At 57.4% G+C, this 17,431-nt stretch overlaps 1 protein-coding gene across 2 annotated transcripts in view; it reads right to left on the reverse strand.

Moving 5' to 3' along the window:
- The window catches only part of CASZ1 (castor zinc finger 1), a 145,228-nt gene that overhangs the window by 12,317 nt on the left and 115,480 nt on the right, over positions 1–17,431 (reverse strand). For both annotated transcript variants that reach the window (XM_003793341.2, XM_012807353.1), the window contains 7 exons: positions 11,904–12,392; positions 7,880–8,714; positions 6,789–6,857; positions 5,104–5,194; positions 4,150–4,314; positions 2,938–3,110; positions 1,835–2,676 (listed from right to left, as the gene is read on the reverse strand). In XM_003793341.2, the coding sequence (XP_003793389.1) occupies positions 1,835–2,676; positions 2,938–3,110; positions 4,150–4,314; positions 5,104–5,194; positions 6,789–6,857; positions 7,880–8,714; positions 11,904–12,392 (2,664 nt within the window). The remainder of the gene's footprint in view (positions 1–1,834; positions 2,677–2,937; positions 3,111–4,149; positions 4,315–5,103; positions 5,195–6,788; positions 6,858–7,879; positions 8,715–11,903; positions 12,393–17,431) is intronic.

Genomic DNA, 17,431 nt, shown 5'->3' on the forward strand with positions numbered 1-17,431 from the left:
GCATCTGCTGTGTCAGGGCAATGGGAGCTGACAGCCAATCAGAGCGGTTCAAGCGGTGTGACCTCGCCCGTCAAGCTGTCCAGTGCAGGGACACAGGCCCGCCCCGGCCGGCGGGCTGGGTCCTGGTGGGAGCTGGGTGGGTAAGGCTGCAGGCAACCAGGCAGGCCAGGGCCAAGAGAAGCCGCTGACAGGGCCGTGTCCACCAGCTTCCTCCACAATCCCCCAGTGACTGAAATATTAATTTGCCCCAAGGCGCTCCAGCTGACAGAGAGCTGCTTCACAGACTGCAAGTGGCATTTTATTAAAAAATAAAGGGAAAAGGCCCCTCCCCTTCCCTTGACCTTTCTTCTGGGAGAAGGAGGTTTTTCTAGAGAATGAACAAAGTATTTGACAGTCTGGCCACTGAACCCTGGGTGGCCCGGGAGTGGGTTCTGACCCAGCCTACAGGGGTGTGGCCAGGTAGGACCCTCCACACCTGGCACGGAAGGTGAGTTACTCCACACTGCCACCTGGTACGAGTGTCCCACTGGTACCACATGCTACAGAGTTTTCAGATCTCAGGAGTCCACATTCCAACAGCTCTCTGGAGTCCCTTGCCAACGATCCCCAGGAAAAGATGGCCCAGCATCCCCACCAAGCACTGGCAGCTCTCTGCGAGGTCCAGGCAGAACCCAGCGGGGCTGCAGGAGCACAGCATCTGGGCCCAGGGGCCAGAATGCTGAGGGCTGAGTCTGGACTGCACCACTCCCTAGCTATGCACTGGGCGGGGGGGGGGCAGGGACAGACCACCCCCACTGTTCTATCAGCTCCACAGGGCAGAACTTTGGCCTGTCTCATGTCTTGCCTGCTGCGTCCCCAGCACCTGCTCCCTGCCTGGCTCTCAACAAGCACCCTGCAAGCTGCCCTCAGCAAGCATCAGCAGTTGTTGAATGAATGAATGAATGAATGCACTTCATCCCAGACAGAACTGCACTCTTCTCAGGGGTTTAAGGATTACTAATTGCCCAGATGGGGGGACAGGGAGAGAAGTGAAGAAAATAGAAAAGTACTCCCAAATCAGAGAAAAACAGTAGAAACATTTAAAAAGAATAATTTAAGAAATTATATATAGAGAGAGCGGGAAGGAGGATTAATTGCCCCCCTCTGTGAATCCAAGGGAGGCAGATGTGACCGGGTGGCTCCAGCCCTGCACTGTCCAACATGGTAGCCACTGGCCAGGTGTGGCTATGTTAGACTTAAAACCCAGTTTGTCACAAGCATTCAATAGCCACATGTGGCTAGTGGCTGCTATGCTGGACAGTATAGCATAGAAGGCCTCCATTGTCCAGAAAGTTCTACCAGGCAGCACTCACTGAGGGGGGAGACAGGGAAGGGTATGCCTGGGCCTTGAGGGGCTATCCATGTGTGAGGTGCGGCCATCTCACCACAGGGCTGGACTCATCCTCCTCCAGGTCAGCTGGAGAAGACCCTAGGATACTGTGGACACTGAGCATCCTCTCATCAGGGACAGACTCATGAGTGGGAGGATAAGCAGATAGGAAGGGAGGGGCCCTGTGTGGCCCCCAGAATGCCAGGCAGCCCAGTACCAGGGATTATTGTAGAAGTAAGAACTCCCCGTGGAAAGCAAGCAAGGACAAGGGGCCCCACAAATAAACAAAGAGGATGGAAGGAGAGACCAGGCAGAGGTAGGGTGCTGGCAGGCCAGAGGCTTGCATGCAGGGACTACACGGATGCCTTCTCCAAACACTCCTGTTCTCTGCTCCAAAACCTGAGGCCAGGGAGTTACCAGGGTCCAGCAAGTCTTCGATTCCTGGGCAGGGCCCAGCCTGCTCACCTGGGTCAAAGGTGGCAGAGGGCTTGAGGGCAGCTGCGGCCAATCTGGCCATCATGGGCGAGATGAGGCCCTTGCTTGCAGAGATCCTCTCCATGATGGAGGCAGGGGGCACTGGGACAGAGGCAGCTGCCGCTGGGGTGGAGTCTCCAGCTCCCGAGGCGACAAGAGCAGGTGTGTCAGGGGCTGCCGCTGCCGCTGCCCCAGAGGACACGGCACCCAAAAGGCTAGGGGCACCCACAGGAAGGGAGGTGCTCCCACGGCCAGCAAGGATGGGGAAGTAGGGTGTAGGGGTAGGCAAGCCAGAGTTGGAGAGGGCCAGGGCCAGGGGGATGGAGCCTGGCAGGCCCTGGGGCAGTAGCCCCGAGATCTTGCTGTTGGGAGGCTTGGTGGCACTGGGCACAGCCTCGGTGGTGGCGGTGGCAGTGGCCAGGGAGGCGGAGGACTGCTGGCTGGTGGGGGAGGCGCTCAGGCTGGAGTTCTTGCTGCTCAGGGCAGAGAAGTCAACCAGGTCATCGTTACTGGACTCCTCGTGCTCTGTGTCCTTGGAGCCCAGCAGCGAGGGCGGCAGCCCCAGCACGCCCGAGGAGCGGATGTGCCGGCGCTCGTGTTTGCGCTTGTGTGAGGTCATCTGGCTGGTGGAGGTGAAGGTGAAGCCGCAGCCGGCTCGGATGCAGTGGAAGTGGTTGGTGGCCTTGCTGTACACGCAGCCCTCATACTTGCACTCCTCGTACTTGTAGAACTTCTTGAAGCCGTCCTTGGCATAGGCATCGTCCTTGATGTGGTAGCTCTTGTGCTTCTCAATGTCACACTTGTTCTTAAAGGTGAATGTGCAGCCGGGGCGCCTGGATGGGACATCAGGAGCCTGTCATGGGGCCTCATGGGGTGCAGAAGAGGCCCTGCCCTGCTCCCACCATGGCCCTGCAAAGGACAGTCCCCTAGATGGAAGACCCAGGCTATGCACTAAGGCAGGGCCTCTAAGGAGCCCCCAACTCCTGTCCCTGCTGTGCTGGAAGGGGTAGAGCCCTAACTGTCCCATTAGCCTAGTTTCCTGCCTCCCATCCCTCCTCCAGCCTAGGAAGCCTTTCCAGCCAGGCCCCACTTACCTGCAGTGGAAGTGCGTGGTCTTCTGTCCGTAGAACTGGCAGTCAGCTGTGCCACAGTCCTCAGTGGCTCGGAAACGCTGGAATCCATCATTGATGAGCTGAGTGTTCTTCTTGTGGAAGTTCTCATGAGTCATCACATCCGACGTGCTTGTGTACACCTTGTTGCAGCCCACCTGTGCAGGCCAGAATGGCGGTCAGGAACTTGAGTCCAGTACTCCTGGGCTAAGGTGGCCACTCTGCTCAGAGGAGCTTTAGCACCTCCACATGTGACCTCAGGTCAACACAGGAACTGAAGCAGAAGACCTCTAACAACCCCTGGGGTCACAGGGAGGGACCAAGACCTGCCTGGGCCTGGCCTTGCCTGTGCAGAGGGTCAGGCTGTCTTTAGAAACCCCAGACACTTTTCCGCACAGGGGAGGGAGCCTCATCCTGCAGGAGTTGGGTGTTGAGTCCCAGTCTGCAGCTCTACCTGGGATAGGGGCTAGACCCTAGAGGCCAGGAGGTCACCTTGAGCCCAGAGATTTGCTTAGTGGATGGTTCCTGGGCTTGAGCCCTCCCACCCCACCCCAGCTGGGCCAGGCAGGCAATGTTGCCATATTGAGTAAAAACCAGTGGAATCTGAACACTCTTGAAGGCTGGCCTGTGCCAGTGTCTGCACCATCTCAGAGCCCAGAGGGCGGCCCCCCTCTGCTTGCAGCCCAGGTTGTTTCATGGGGCCATAACAACCCCTGACAAATACTGGGGGGAGGCTCAGCAGCTGCTATTTGCAACCCAAAGTCGCTCCTCCTCGGTCTGACACCTTGAAAAAGCCCAGGCTCTGTGTGGCATTAAAACAAAGAATTAAACAAAAACCTCCTCAGGAATCATTTGCAATGCTGCTCTTGGTGTTAAAGCCTAAAAATTGTCGGTCTGTATAAACAGCTCACTGAATTTCATCCACACCAAGTATGGCCATGGGGAAGGCCCCGCCCTGGCCCACCAGATACTACCCAGGCTTGAGCCCCCTGGACTCCTGGTTCCAGTCCTAAGCCAGAAAGAGGGGGGCTCCTGATCAAGTAGGACCCCTGCCCAGCAGGGCAGCTCTGCCTCTGGGATGGGGGCTTGAGCAGGGGAGGGCCCAAGCTGGAGTTGTTTTGAGGTCCTGGAGCTGCCTGGGCCTGAGAAGACCAGCCGGGGGCAGCCCTAGGCACTGGGGAAGGGGGCGGACGGCACCTGCATGCAGTGGTAGTGGGTGCTCTTCCCGTTGAGGTGGCAGCCGTGGTAGTAGACACTGCAGTCGTCCAGCGGGCTGAAGCGCATGAAGCCATGTTGCAGGGAGTTGTCCCGCTTCTTGTGCATGTTGTAGTGTCGGATCACATCCTGCTTACTCGTGAACCTCTGCCGGGAGACAGCCGTCAGTCAGGAGGAGCCCGGGCCCCCCCTCCATCCGCTCCCCTGCCCTTACCAATGTGCAAGAGCACCTGGGCCAGCTGCTGGCCCAAGGGTCCTCAGGTATCCTGGTAAACTACCCTGCTTGGGGTGGAGGCTGCTCAGACTATCCAAGGTCTGTTCCAGGCACACCATTCCCAAAGGCTCAAGAACCACATCTCTCTCTGACCTTCCCCCAGACTGCCAGAAGCCATGCCTAGGAGCACACAATAAATCAGGGCAGGCCTTAAAGGCAGAGGCTCTGGTGGGTGACAGCTCATTCTCAGGCTGTAACAGGCTGGGCTCCCTGGTGACACAGGTATGCAGGCTGCCTGAACTCCCACCTGACTGACCAGCTGTGTTATCACTAAGTGGCTTTAGACACAGTGACACTGTCTGAACTTCAATGTCATCATCTCTAAAATGGGGTAGTAATACCAACCTGCCAAGGTCACTGCAAAGCATCAAATAGGTGAGATGCACAGGCTGACTGGCTCAGTCCTTGGTACATGGCCTACTCTCAATGAAAGGGAACTTAAATTATGATTACCAGGATGTAAATGGCTCTGGATCTTAATAGCTGCTTGGTCAGCAAGAATCAGAGACCACTGACAGGCTGGTAGATTTTCTGGTCTATGCCCGCCCAACTCAAGTTCAAGTGGCCCAAATTAAACTAAGAACCCTGGTCCCACTTTCAGGAAGAGCCTCCATGCTGTGCTAGTGGGCGGGTAGCGGAGCGGGGCCCTGTGCAGCTCATACCTGGTAGTTGCACTCAGGGTCAAGGCAATGGTAGTGCTCCCGATACTGGTAGGCACAGTGGATGTGGCCACAGTGCTGACTGCCCGAGAACCTGAAGAGATGAGGGGTGGGGTCAGGCCCTGTCCAGGTGCCAGCCTCAGGGAGGCCTCTTCCAGGGCCCTCACCTGAGTAGCCACCTCTATGTGCTATGGGGATTCCAAGGGCCCTGGACCCCATGTGGGGATGTGGAGGGGCAGAGGACAGGGAGAAAGAGGCCTGGGAAGGCTAGGGTGAGTGACTGAGCCAATGGAAAGCTAGCCCTGCAGAGCTGCATGCCTGCTGCATCAGCTGGGGAGTACCACGTAGGGCGAGAGGGCGAGTCCTGGCCCTAAGGTGGGGCAGGAAGAAGCGGGGGCAGGCTGAAATCCCCAGCAATGGGGGACAGACAAAGGGAGGATCTGGAATGGGAGGGACAGTGGAGCCCTCACAGCAGGCCAACTGCTCTTTTTGCAGGTACCTAACTCCCACCTGCCACCCTCCATCCAGCTCTGGCCAGGTACTAGGGGCCTTGGCTGGGCCAGCCCAGGGTCTTGCTGCTGAGAGGCGTTAAAGGGCTCTCCCTGTCCTGGGCTTTTCCTGACACTTGAAACAGTCCAGAGTTATGAATTTTTAAAGCACAGCATCTGTTTGGCTTCCTGTGGTAGGGAGCTCACTCTCCAGCCAACTCTGCAGCCAGAAGCTCGTGCTGCCTGGTCACTGCCCACCTCCCAGAAAATTGTGTTCTTTCCCAAGGCCCCAGTGATGCTGGGACGTGGTTCTCATAGGTTGTAGTGGCCACTCTGGAGAGAGGACACTATGACAACTGTGGAGAAGGTGGCTCATTCAGCCTGCCTGTCCCCCTCCCAGGATGATGTGAGATTGCAGGAGAGTGAGAAAAAGCCCTATTGTAGGGGGAAATCCACTTGCAAATAAATATTAAAGCTGAAGCTGCCAAAAAGGCCATCTGCTGAGGTACTAATAATAATGGTAATAATAACAATAATAAAGGGAAGACAGAACCAAGCAAAGCTGAAAAGACACAGGGGCATGGAGGTAGATAGATGGAGGTGGACAGGAAGAACCTGGACGATGGGTGGGAAGACAGATGCCAGGCCTGGCTCTTGCCACATGCTGCCCCACAGACCCTGCAGCATGGGGGGCAGGGGTGGGGATAGTGTCTCATTTGGGGGAATTTGCAGCAGTGAAGGCTCTTCACCTACCAATCCTATGGCCTATAGGATAAACAGGGGTGGGTCTAGAGTCATGTGGTGTCCAGGCCAGGGAAGCCCACTGGGCCAAGTCTGTGAGGACAACTGTACACACCCCTTCTCAGCCCTGACAGCTCTGCAATGGCCTGTGTCCTACCGCAGGCTCTGAGGGCAGGACCTAGGTCCCCTGACCCTGAAGGAGGTGCCTTCCCCTGCAGCTAGGACCTGCGTTGTGCCCTGCCTACACCTTGGCCCTATTTGGGGTATAAGCTGTGCAAGGACTGTGTAGCCTAGACTACCCTAAAGGGGCTGAGGGAGTTTGGTGATAGGAGTTGGTAGAGGTGGGAGAAGGCAGCCACCTTGGCCCTGGCAGTCAGATGTCAGATGGATGGTCTGAGTCTCCAGGCACTCCTGGCCCCCCACCTTCTCTCCAGGGCAGGCTCCTCCCCAGGGGCCTACCTGGCAATGTATTTCTGGTAAATGTTTACATCTTCGGTGACAGCTGGTTTATCTGTGGGCAATCCGTTCCTGGTGAGAGACACACAGGGCACAGCCAATTAGTGGACAGGGGTGGTCTCAGTCCCAGGAACGTCTGGTGGGCAGCTCCCTGCCCTGGGGCCCTGCCTTTCTCTCCTTTGCTCTTCAGTATTTCGAGGCACTAAGGGTGGCACTAAGAAAGTCCCTCGTAGAAGCAGAGGTTGAATGAGCCCAATTCTGACGAGGGTGGGGCACTTGGGGCAGGTGGAGCTGGAGGGCTCCGCCTGGAGCAAAGGCAGTCTAGGGTTAGCTGAAGCGCCGAGCCTGGCCCTCTTAGACTCACAGGGACAATCGAGAAACTACTGGCTGAAGAGGGCACCAGGCACCCCCTGGGGAGGGCTCTGGGGGTGGGGACAGGGCAGCACTGAGCCAGGGCAGTTGGGCAGAGAGAACCCCTCCACACCCTCAGGCTGGTGGGTGCTAACAAGATCTGCCTGTAGGCATACGGTGCCCCAGGGTCTGGGGACCCCTGTGCTGGTGTAGTGGAGAGAAGGGCTTTGAAGGAGGGTCTTGCTCAGCCCCAGATGATCCATTTCTTTATCATCCAGGCTTTTCCGCTGTCCCTAGCTTAAGGCTGAAAAGGTGTAGACACACCCACCCCCGTCCCCTACCTGGGAGTAAAGGCCAGTGGCCTGGACCCAGCACCCTCACCCCTGGAGGTCAGTGTTCTCAGCCAACCACGAGCCTGCCTTGGGCAAATGAGGTGCCCACAGTCCATGCAGAGATGCATGTAAGCAAATGTGCAGTGCACGCAGCACCTGGTGTGGAAGCGTGCCAGGGTACACGGGGGCACAGTGTGCGGGTCAAGGGCACAGCAGTGATGCGGGTCCAAGAGTAAACATGTGGTTGTATGCACCTGTGCACAGGTGTGCATGTGGAGCCCTGGGTGCTTGGTGGGTGTGCATATGGTATGCGGCATACATGTCCCCAAGTGTGAGCTTCACACATGGGGACAAGGCCTCCCACCTAGCCCAGCCCCCAGGCTCAGTGGCAGTGGGAGGGGCATGCCTTACTTGACAGTGGAGACGGTCCCCGTGGTGATGGAGTCTGTTTTGGAGAAGGTTGACTTCAGGTACTCAGGAGTGTTGAAGGACAAGGAAGCAGGTGGCTCAGGCCCTGGCCCAGGGGTGCTGGGAGCACTGGGCACACTGGTGAGGGGTGCAGGAGCCAGGCTAGGGGCAGGAGGAACCTTGGTGGGGCCTGGCTTCTGGATGCCCCGGACGTCGTACTTGGAGGGGCGCCCCACCTTGCCTGTCTTGAAGGCGATGGCCCCACCCATGTCCGGGTTGCCCTCCCCGGGTTTGAAAAGGTGCAGGTACTTGACGTTCTCCAGGTCATACTTGGACGGCTTCTTATAGGTGCTTCCGTTCTGGGGCCGCAGGTTCTCGCCTGTCTTCAGTTTTTGGATAAAGAAGTCATACTTGGAGGCACGCGCCACCAGGTTCTGCATCTGGACACTGCTGTGTGATGGTAGGGGCAGGATGGTGGCCTTGGTCTCCAGGTGTGCTGTGCTGCTGGGCAGCCGCAAGCTGGGCAGGGGGCCTACTACCTCCTTGCCCACCCGCTCCTCGGCCTTGGTGCCATGGGCTGGCCACGAGAGCTGCTCTCCAGCCTTGAGCTTGCGGATGTACTCCTCGTACTTAGAGAAACGCGCCCGCTTGCTGAGGGTGTCTTCAGAGGTGGGTGGCAAAGAGGAGGTGGCCGCCTCAGGGGTGGAGCCCGCATGCATCTTCTCAAAGTTGATTTTCCTGGCCAGTTCGTCCCTTGTGTTCTGGTCGTCATAGCCAAACATGCCAAGGAACTCGGTCATGGTGGAGGCTGCATAGTCCCGCAGTGAGGAAGCCTCACCTACGTGGGAGGAGGGGGCGGGTCACTCTGGGAGGGGGCCAGGGGAAGGAGTCCCTTCACTGCCAGCCCCCACCCATGGAGGGAGGAGCCAGTGTGGGGAGGGGGTGGAGCAGGACATGATCTATGGACATTTGGCTCACTTGTTAGGTTTTACGACTCTTAAATTAATTTGTTTTAAAAAAAAGTAATTAATACTGGGGTAAAATAAAACGAGTTCATCAATGCCAGGAAAATCAATTTCCTAAATGTTCTGGCCGATGGCTTTTCAGTACATTAAACAAAGTTTCATAAATGTCTCCGCTCTCTCGCCTTGGCCTAATATGAAAGAGAAGTCATTTTACTGGAAGTGAGGCCAGAGCCCAACCTGCCTGCCGGGAGGGGGCCAGTGAGAACAGGGGCTGGGACAGGTGAGGATGTGGACTGGGGCTGGGCAGTCAGGAGGAAGCCTAGGGGCTGAGGGCGATGCTCTGGGTGGGGACAGAAGTGGCCTGGCTGGAGGATCTACCCTGATCCCCACAACTGGATGTCTTCAGTGGATGAGGGGCTCAGTCTTGGGCTCACCCCAAGACTCCCTAAGACCTAGCCTCTTTGCCTCCTCAAGCGTTCCCAGGCTGTTGGTCCCAGACAGCATAGATGAGAGGGCAGGGGCCATGCCTATCAGACTCATTTAGGGCCCCCACCCATCCAGGGTTTAGGACATGGATGCGTCCTCCAAACTCCCCTGTTATCCTTCAGTTACTCTTGCTCATACACAAGGCTGTGTCACCTAGGAACAGCAGAGGCCTGGGCAAGGCCCAAGTACTGTGCAGCCATCCTTACCACTGTCCCTAGCCCAGGAACACTGACAGAAGCCTACAGTGACCTCCCTACAGTGATGTGAAAAAACACACATATGCACATACTCACACACACACAACCAGACACAATCCCATACACGCTCCCATAACACATCTGACACACACACCTCACACTCTCTTATGCACTTGCACACACAACCAGACACAATCACGTGCACGCTCCCATAACATACTCGACACATGCACACTCACACACATACCTCACACTTTCACATACGCTCATACACACGATACACACACTTACACACAGACACCTAACACTCGCACAGACCTGTAAGCTCATATTCTTGGCTACTTTGCCCAACTCTACAGACACACATGTACATAAGTCCCCCAAATCCTACACCCAGCTCCCAGGACAAGTTCTCAGGATGCCGGGAGGAAGACAGGCCCACTGCAGCGCTGAGTTCCTCCCCTTCCACATGCAACCACACGCCACAGTCGATGTGGGGCCCTGTCCCCACGAACACTCATTCCTCCACTGAACATGTGCTACACCTCAGATCAAGGTTGGGTGCACACAGGACCATGAGACCCACCTGGGCCCCGGGGGACAGTGTGTTCTCTCCACTCGTGTGCAAGCCAGCCCACTTGGGCACACTTGAGAGCAGCAAGACCCCTCCGGAGGGGTCTGCTGGGGCAGGGGAGAACACCTAGCAGGGTGTGCAGGGACAGGCTCTGAGCTCCTAGGAGAGTCTGGGACCCCACTGGGTAAGGAAAGGACACTCACAGGCTGCCACCTGGGCTTCAGGCAGGCAGAATGATGCACGGAACATGCAGACATGTCCCCTAGGACAGGGAGACAGGTCAGTCACTGTCCTGACCTCAAGCTACACAAGGTTGGGGGCCCAGCCTGCTGGATTCAGTAGCTCAGAGACCAGGAAAAGGGGCTAAAAATAGCTGGAGGCAGCTGAACTCTCTCTATATATGGCAGAGAAACAGAGGGTTTTGAAGGGCAGGCAGCTCAGAACAGGGAGGGGGCCAGGCAGGGGTCCCAGTAGCCTGTGTCCCTGAGCTCCAACCAGAGTAGATGGCCTGGGGGCCAAGCCCATGGTGGGCAGCTGGGGCTCCAGCAGGCTCTTTCCAGTGCCCAGGGCTGACTGTCTATCCCAGGTGCTGGGCTGGGTTGGGGGGGCCTGCAGCACCCTGGCAATCCCAGCTCTGCTCTCTGCCAGCAATCTGTTCCCCTGGAGGGTGCGGGCCAGAGTTGAGGCCTGCTCACCTCCCCTGGGCAAGGTGGGGTGTGGGAAGGGATGGTGGCCCTTGTTGCGTCCCTTTCCTCTCTTTAGGCCCAGCACAATCACCTTGTGTCTGGGAACGGCAAGGGCTTTTCCTATCAGAGGAAACTGAAGGTCACACTTTTCCTCATTGATCTTGCAATGTTTGTTAATTACTCTGTCACTGATGTGGCGAAGGATAATTAAACAGCTCTGTTTATATCTTATATGCATAATTATGTGGCTGCGCAGGGCTCCCCGCACAGGGAGGAGATGCGCCCCTCGCTGCAGGGGGAAGGGGGCAGGGAAGGCTCAGGGCACCAGGCACGAGCCTGGGAGGGAGACTGGGGTAGAGAAAGATCCAGACTCTGGGGCTCCAGTCTTAGTGGTGTCCCCTTTTCCTGCCCTCCCTGGAACAGAAGGTGTACGGGACTGCTCTGGGTCCTGAGGACAAGGAGACATCAGAAAAGTCAGCCCTCAGCCATCTCGTGGAAAAGAGGTCAGCCAAAGGACCATGTCCAGGGCAGCTGGGTGTAAGGGGATATGCTGGCTGGGCGGGCGATCCTCGTGGCCCTGAGCAGTCCTGCCTGGGAGGGTCAGGACAGAGGCTTAGGAAGGAGAAGGCTGAGGGGCGGGCCATGAGAACAAAGCCTAGCCTGGGCACTCAGAGAAATCTCGCTCCTATAGTTCACAGTACTGACTATTCTCCTCCCACTTGTGGCCACTGACTGTGGTCTCCAACAGGCTTGCCCCTCTGCAGGTGTGCGTAAACAGTGCTACCCACCCACTAGCTGTCCTCTCCTCTACTCTGTGTGTTTGTCCATATGTCCATCCTATAATCCATCTAACCCCACCTGTTCATCCATCCGTGGTTTCTTGAAAACCCCGTGGTGTGGCAGCCCTGTACCATTGGGACAGCCCTTACCTGGCTTGCCCTGGGCTGCCCCCATTCCAGTTCTTGCCTTGTCCCCGCCCCCAGGAGTCTCTAGGGCCAGATAAGGTGCCGGTACTTGGAGCAGGGGCAAGGAAGGCTCCCTGAACACACACTGCCCCTTTCCTGTTAGGCCTCCCAGGGTGTCCCACCATCACCCTCCCTTCCAAGGCCAGACACCCACCTGAAGCCTGTCTGGCACTGGGGCCACTCTCATCCTTGGAGGCCACCCCATCTGAGTCCTTCTCCTCCAGGACGCTGCCATCCTTGGTGGGTTCTTCTGTGTGGTCTTCCTCATCGCTGCAGCCCTGGGGCTGCACCATGTAGACGCCTTCGGGTGGCAGCTCCAGGCCCTCACGGGCAATGCGGCCCAGCACAGGTGCAGGTGCTGGGTCCTCACTGTACTCTCCATTGACCCACTTCTCGATCACTGCTCTCCTCTTGTCTTCCTCACTGCGGGGGGCCCGGGCCATCCCAGACTCAGGGCCACTGCGCTCTTTGTCCCGGGGCTGCAGTGGGCTACCCTCAGCATGGGAGCCAGCCTCTGCCCCCTTCTCCACCACCACCTGGCGACTCAGCTTGGCACAGATGGCATTGAGCTTCAGGCCACCCTTGCGCTTGGCCGCCATGGGGGGCTTGCCTGCTGGCGGGTCGGTGCACCGCGTGCCTTCAGCTGCGGAGACGAAGGAGGGATGGAGATCAGAGGTGTGCATGCCAAGCATAGCCTGGCCACCTAGCAGCCCTCCACCCCCTGCCACAGGTTCCCCAGTGCTGCCCTGAGACTGCCCAATATGTATTGGTCTCCCTTAGTGTCCCTGGGCTCCTGGGACAGAGCTCAAGAATCACTATCCTCAGAGCCTGGAACAGAGTAGGTAGTCTCGTCTGTAAATGAACAAATGAATGAATGACTCTTTAAATACATGGTGCGATCTTTTGAGAGGTGAAGTGCCCTTTGACATATGAGAAAAACATAGCCCAGGCAGGTTAAAGAACTGGTTGTAGGGTCAAGCTGGCAGGTGATAGTGCTGCATTGCTGGTGGCCAGTTCCATTAGTGAGCACACTACATCACAACACATCCTCGGGCAGGAAGTCCCTGGGTGCCAGGACCAGCCTCTGCTAACCTCCGGCCTTACTGTCCCGGCAGCACTTTGCTGGTACCTTCCCCACCTGAGCATCCATCCCCAGGTAGCTCCCCTGCCATGCCAGGCCCCTGGGCCCCACCTGACTCCAACCTCTCTGCTCATCAGAAAGCAGTCTCTCTTTTGCTCCCAGCTACCCAGGACCTTCCTGAAGGCCTCCGATTTCTTAGTTCCCTCCTGGCTGTCACAGTCTTCCTCAGCCTTGCACAGCTCACTCCCTGTCCCTTAGTCAGTAAGAGCTGTCCAAGTGCAGTTCCTCACAGCCCTTCCTGGGGCCACTAGTACCTATCTTAGGACCTCACTCTCCCTCTTCTGCCTTGGCCAGCTCCTGTGGCCCCTGAAGGCCTCGCTGGCCCTGGGACACCCTCCTTCCAGCCTAAAGGGCTCCACTGGAATAGCTGAGGTACCTTAGATTTCCAACAGGGAGCACAGAAGCAGCAGCCACAGCACCTAATCCCTGAACTTGACAGCTTAAAGTTAACAGCCAGAAACCCTAACCAGGCTGATTAAGAGCTAGCCTCTTCTCTTACAGCAGCTCAGCCTAACCTCTGTCCCTGATCAGGGCACTGAGGGGCTTGGGGCAAGCCCATCGGCACACCTTGGGATCTGCCCCAAACGCTGGCAAGGGTGAACACACACAGTGACCCCACATGCTTAATCTATCTGTCCACCTGCCTGTCTGTCCCTCCATCCATTCAGTGAGCTCCTACTGTGCGTCAGGCCCTGTGGTAGAGCTGGGAATGGGCAGTTGCCCTGGCAGACAGGGTCTCAGCTCACGCTCATTTTGTATATAAGGAGCACCATCAAAGAGTGCTTCTCCACAGTCTAGTCAATTGGCCATCACCAGAGAACGAACATGTCCAAGTCTCTGTATAGTTCCCAAGGCTAAGTGACGGCAGGGGCTCTGCTCCGCAGATCCATGGTCAGAAGGGGCCTCATCATACTGCCTCGCACCAGAAACACGCATGTACCTGGAACCCAGTGAAGGGCCTACTGACAGGAGTGGCAACACCTATGTCTGCCCAGGAGCCTCACCCCACAGGTACACTTGACTAGTACACACCAATAACCGTCCCCTGACACACACAGATGCCCTGTGGTCCCAGCCATATCCTTGCCTTATACCCAGCTGCCTATATCTATGTCTGCACCTGACCCACAGGGAACCGGATGATCCCAGCCCAGTGTGGCCCTTGACTCAGGGCCTTGGACCTTTGTCCCAGCTGGATGCCCACTCTACCCAGGTCTGTCCACACATCCACATCTGTGTGGCCACACCCAAGTCCCCACACGGACACAGGGCTCCAATCATCACACCATTCCACTCAGCCTTGGGGCCAGCCAGTAGTTTCTGTGGTACCAAGTTTTCTACAACAGGCCTCCAGGGAGCAGGCCTCACCCGGTCCCCTTTGGCCCCTGCCCTGGATGGGGAAGGGAAGGATGGGAGTGGGGGAACACACACTATTTTTACCAGGAGGTAGGTAAGTAGCCAAGTGCGTATGGCAGACAGCAAATGAATCTATAAATATTTATCCTAAGGAAGGGGAAGCAGAAGCTCCCAGGGCTGCACTTGCTGTTGGTGACACCCCCTCCCTGGGCTCCCACCCATCCTGGAGCCTCCCTGCACCTTGGCCCACCCAGCCCAGCCCACCCTCTCCCAATCTCGGCTGTGTGCCTAGCTCAGTCCCTGCTTGGGCCCCCACCAGCTGCGATACAGCTGTGCACCCAGGACCCACCCCCAACCCCCAGGCCCCTTTGCTCTTGCTGACTCCCCCTACACCTGCCCTCCAGCTGCCACTCTGCCTCAGCCCACCTGCCTTCCAGATGTTGCCCTCCCTCTGACTCTACTGAGGGTCTCAGAGGTGGAGGTGGAGGGAAGTGCATGGGACTGGGACACACGGGCAGGCGGCAGAGGCAGGACTTAGGCTCATAAGTGCCAACACATGCAGGGCTCGGGGGTGGGTGCAGGTGCGGGTGTGAGCTAAGGTCTTATCTGTCCGCTGCCTTCTGGGACAGCCTGTGGGGCTTGCTGCCCTGCCTCTCCATCAGGACCCTGGGATCTACAGACTACCCCCCCCGTGGGCTGACCCCAGACTCCTGTCCATGTAAACATTCCTCTGACTTTCTTCCCCAAAATATAAACTCCGTGGCCAGGCCTCAATGGAAGGAAGCCATCCGTCCCCGGCCCTGTCATTGCCCCTTTCATCTCCTTCCCGCCACCAGCCAGCCCGCTGCTCTATTTACACTGGACGCTTCCTCTGGGAACAATGCTGCCCAGGAGGCCGGCTTGGACCAGAGGGTGGGAAGGCAAGGGGACTCCTGCTCTGTTCACCGAGGGAGAGGACAGGGACAGACCCTGGAGACAAGGGGAGGGGTGTCTGAGGGAGGGGCAGCTGCAGTGGATCTAGCCAGGCCTGAGATATGCACACAGGCAGAGAACCCCATTTGCTCCTGGTAAATCTCTCAGCCTCCAGCCCCAGTGGCTTTGGACCAGCCAGGGGAGGGAGGTGGCACAGGACCAGGTCACGGCTTAGCCTCTGTGGTCAAGGCCTGGCTCTGCCTTGCTAGCTCCAGCCCTAGGCAAACTCTCTCTGTGTAGAAGAGCCGCAGGAAAGGAAGGTGAGAGGGCACCTGTCTGCACTGAGCACATGGCCTGGTGGGCACAGACCTCGAAAAAGGCAGCTGAGCCCTGGGAGAGGACAGCAGGGAGATGAGGTGCCCAGGCCAGGAGTTCTCACCTGGTCCAGAAATCGGGAGGTCTGGGGCAGTAGTGGGGAAAGAGAGACATCTCCCTTTGGGGGCACTATCAGGGGACCTTTAGTGACTCAGTGGAGCAGGCACTCTCATCGTCCCATCAGGTAGAAGAGGATGCTGACCCTGGAGCTATAGACTCCCCAGAGCCTGTGCTGCCCCTGGCCAAGAGCTTGCAAAAGCTCCTGGACCAGCTCTGGGAAGTCCCAGACCTCCTTGCTGGGGTTCCTTTCACCCCTACTCCATCCCCACCTTACACCCAATTCCTGTTCTCATAACATGGAGCCCCTTAAAGTGTTAACTGAGATGGGTAAAATGGTGCAGCAGATTGCTACAATAAATAATTTACTGATATTTATAAATATTCAAATCAGCCGGCTTCAGAAATCGAATGAAGGGAGGGCCTCTGGAGAAGAGGCCCGTTATGGCATGAATCTCCTCACTCCCTCCAAAGGCTGGGGAGGCCAGGGCTCCTGCCAGTTCTGAGTGGGAAAGGGAGGCTTCTGCAGCTGGGCCCCTTGTCCCCATCTCCCTGCTCTCTAGGGAAGCTGGAAGAATTGCCCCTTCCTCACCTGGTCAGGGCCAGGCCCTCTGCTGCAGGCAGCCCAGGCTCAGGGTAAGAGAGGCCCATGCCAGTGCCCTGGGTCTCAGAGTTGCCTGTCCTGCCTTGGGGGAGGAAGTCCCAGGGGGTGGGCAGCCTGGCAGCCCCTCCCCACCCGTGAGTAATGTGTTTCAGGGCTGGGCTGCCTGTCAGCTACCAGGCTTCGGGTGCTTTATGGGCTCTGCTTGGTGGCTCTGAACTCCCTGGTAGGAAATAAAGTTCTCCCTGCGCGTCCCTTCTAAACATTTCACTCAGTGGAAACGGTGTTTAAGAAAAATGAGGACATATTTCTTCCTAAGGATGCAGTATCCCCTTGGGCGGCCTAATGCCCGCTGTATATCAGGAGGTGGGAGGCAGGGGCCAGGAACCAGTCCCATGGGATGGGGGTGGGCCGGGCCCCATCTGCCCACTGCCAGGCAACTTGGGGGGCCACTGTGTGGCTGCCCTGGCCCATGGTGTCTGGAGCCCTACAGCAGCTGGCACCTTTGGAGCACCTCCCCTGTACCAGGGACTGTTCTGGGCCCATGATGGTGTCACCTTGGTGATTCCTCCAGCATTCCCACATGGCAGGTTGTCCTGTCCCTGTTTCCAGATGAGGAAGCAGAGGCAGCGAGCAAGGTTGTAAACAGCCCACGTCACCCACAGTGCTGGAGCCTGACTCCCACCAGGCTTAGATATCCAAGATCCTGGTCTTAAACACAACCCCTCATCACCCAGCCTCCCAAATAAGTGTTCTGGAGTCACAGGGGTATGCACACTGCAGGGGTAGCTTCCACTTTGCCACCCTCTCAGAACATGAACTTGACAGGCCACAAGTCCCACTTCTGGGTTTTCGTGAGTACATCCTTTCAACACTCTCTAAGCGTGCAGACCAGGCCCTGAGCTCAATCTTAAGGCTACAAAGTGAGCATGACAGGCAGCCCTGGTTCCCGCATTGTGGACCATTCAGTTTAGATGAGGGAATGGAAGTTTATTAATTCATTACAAGAGCCATTCCCATGGCCAACAGCACAGGTGCCACAGGAGCAGCAAGTCTGGAAGTGAGACAGGGCTGTTAGACGTCTGCTTCTCTAGGCCTCCTCCCAGCCCTGCACGGCCCACCCCATGGCCTACCTCCCTCTGAACAGTTCCCTCCCCATCTCCTTTAGCTGGGGCCCCTCCCCCAGCCAGGACAGGAGTGGGGGGTTCTTCCCTCTTGGGCCCAATCCCCAGCTCCAAAC

Source organism: Otolemur garnettii, unplaced genomic scaffold (genome assembly GCF_000181295.1).
Source record: "Otolemur garnettii isolate 467f Iridium unplaced genomic scaffold, OtoGar3 scaffold00067, whole genome shotgun sequence".
NCBI lineage: Eukaryota > Metazoa > Chordata > Mammalia > Primates > Galagidae > Otolemur > Otolemur garnettii.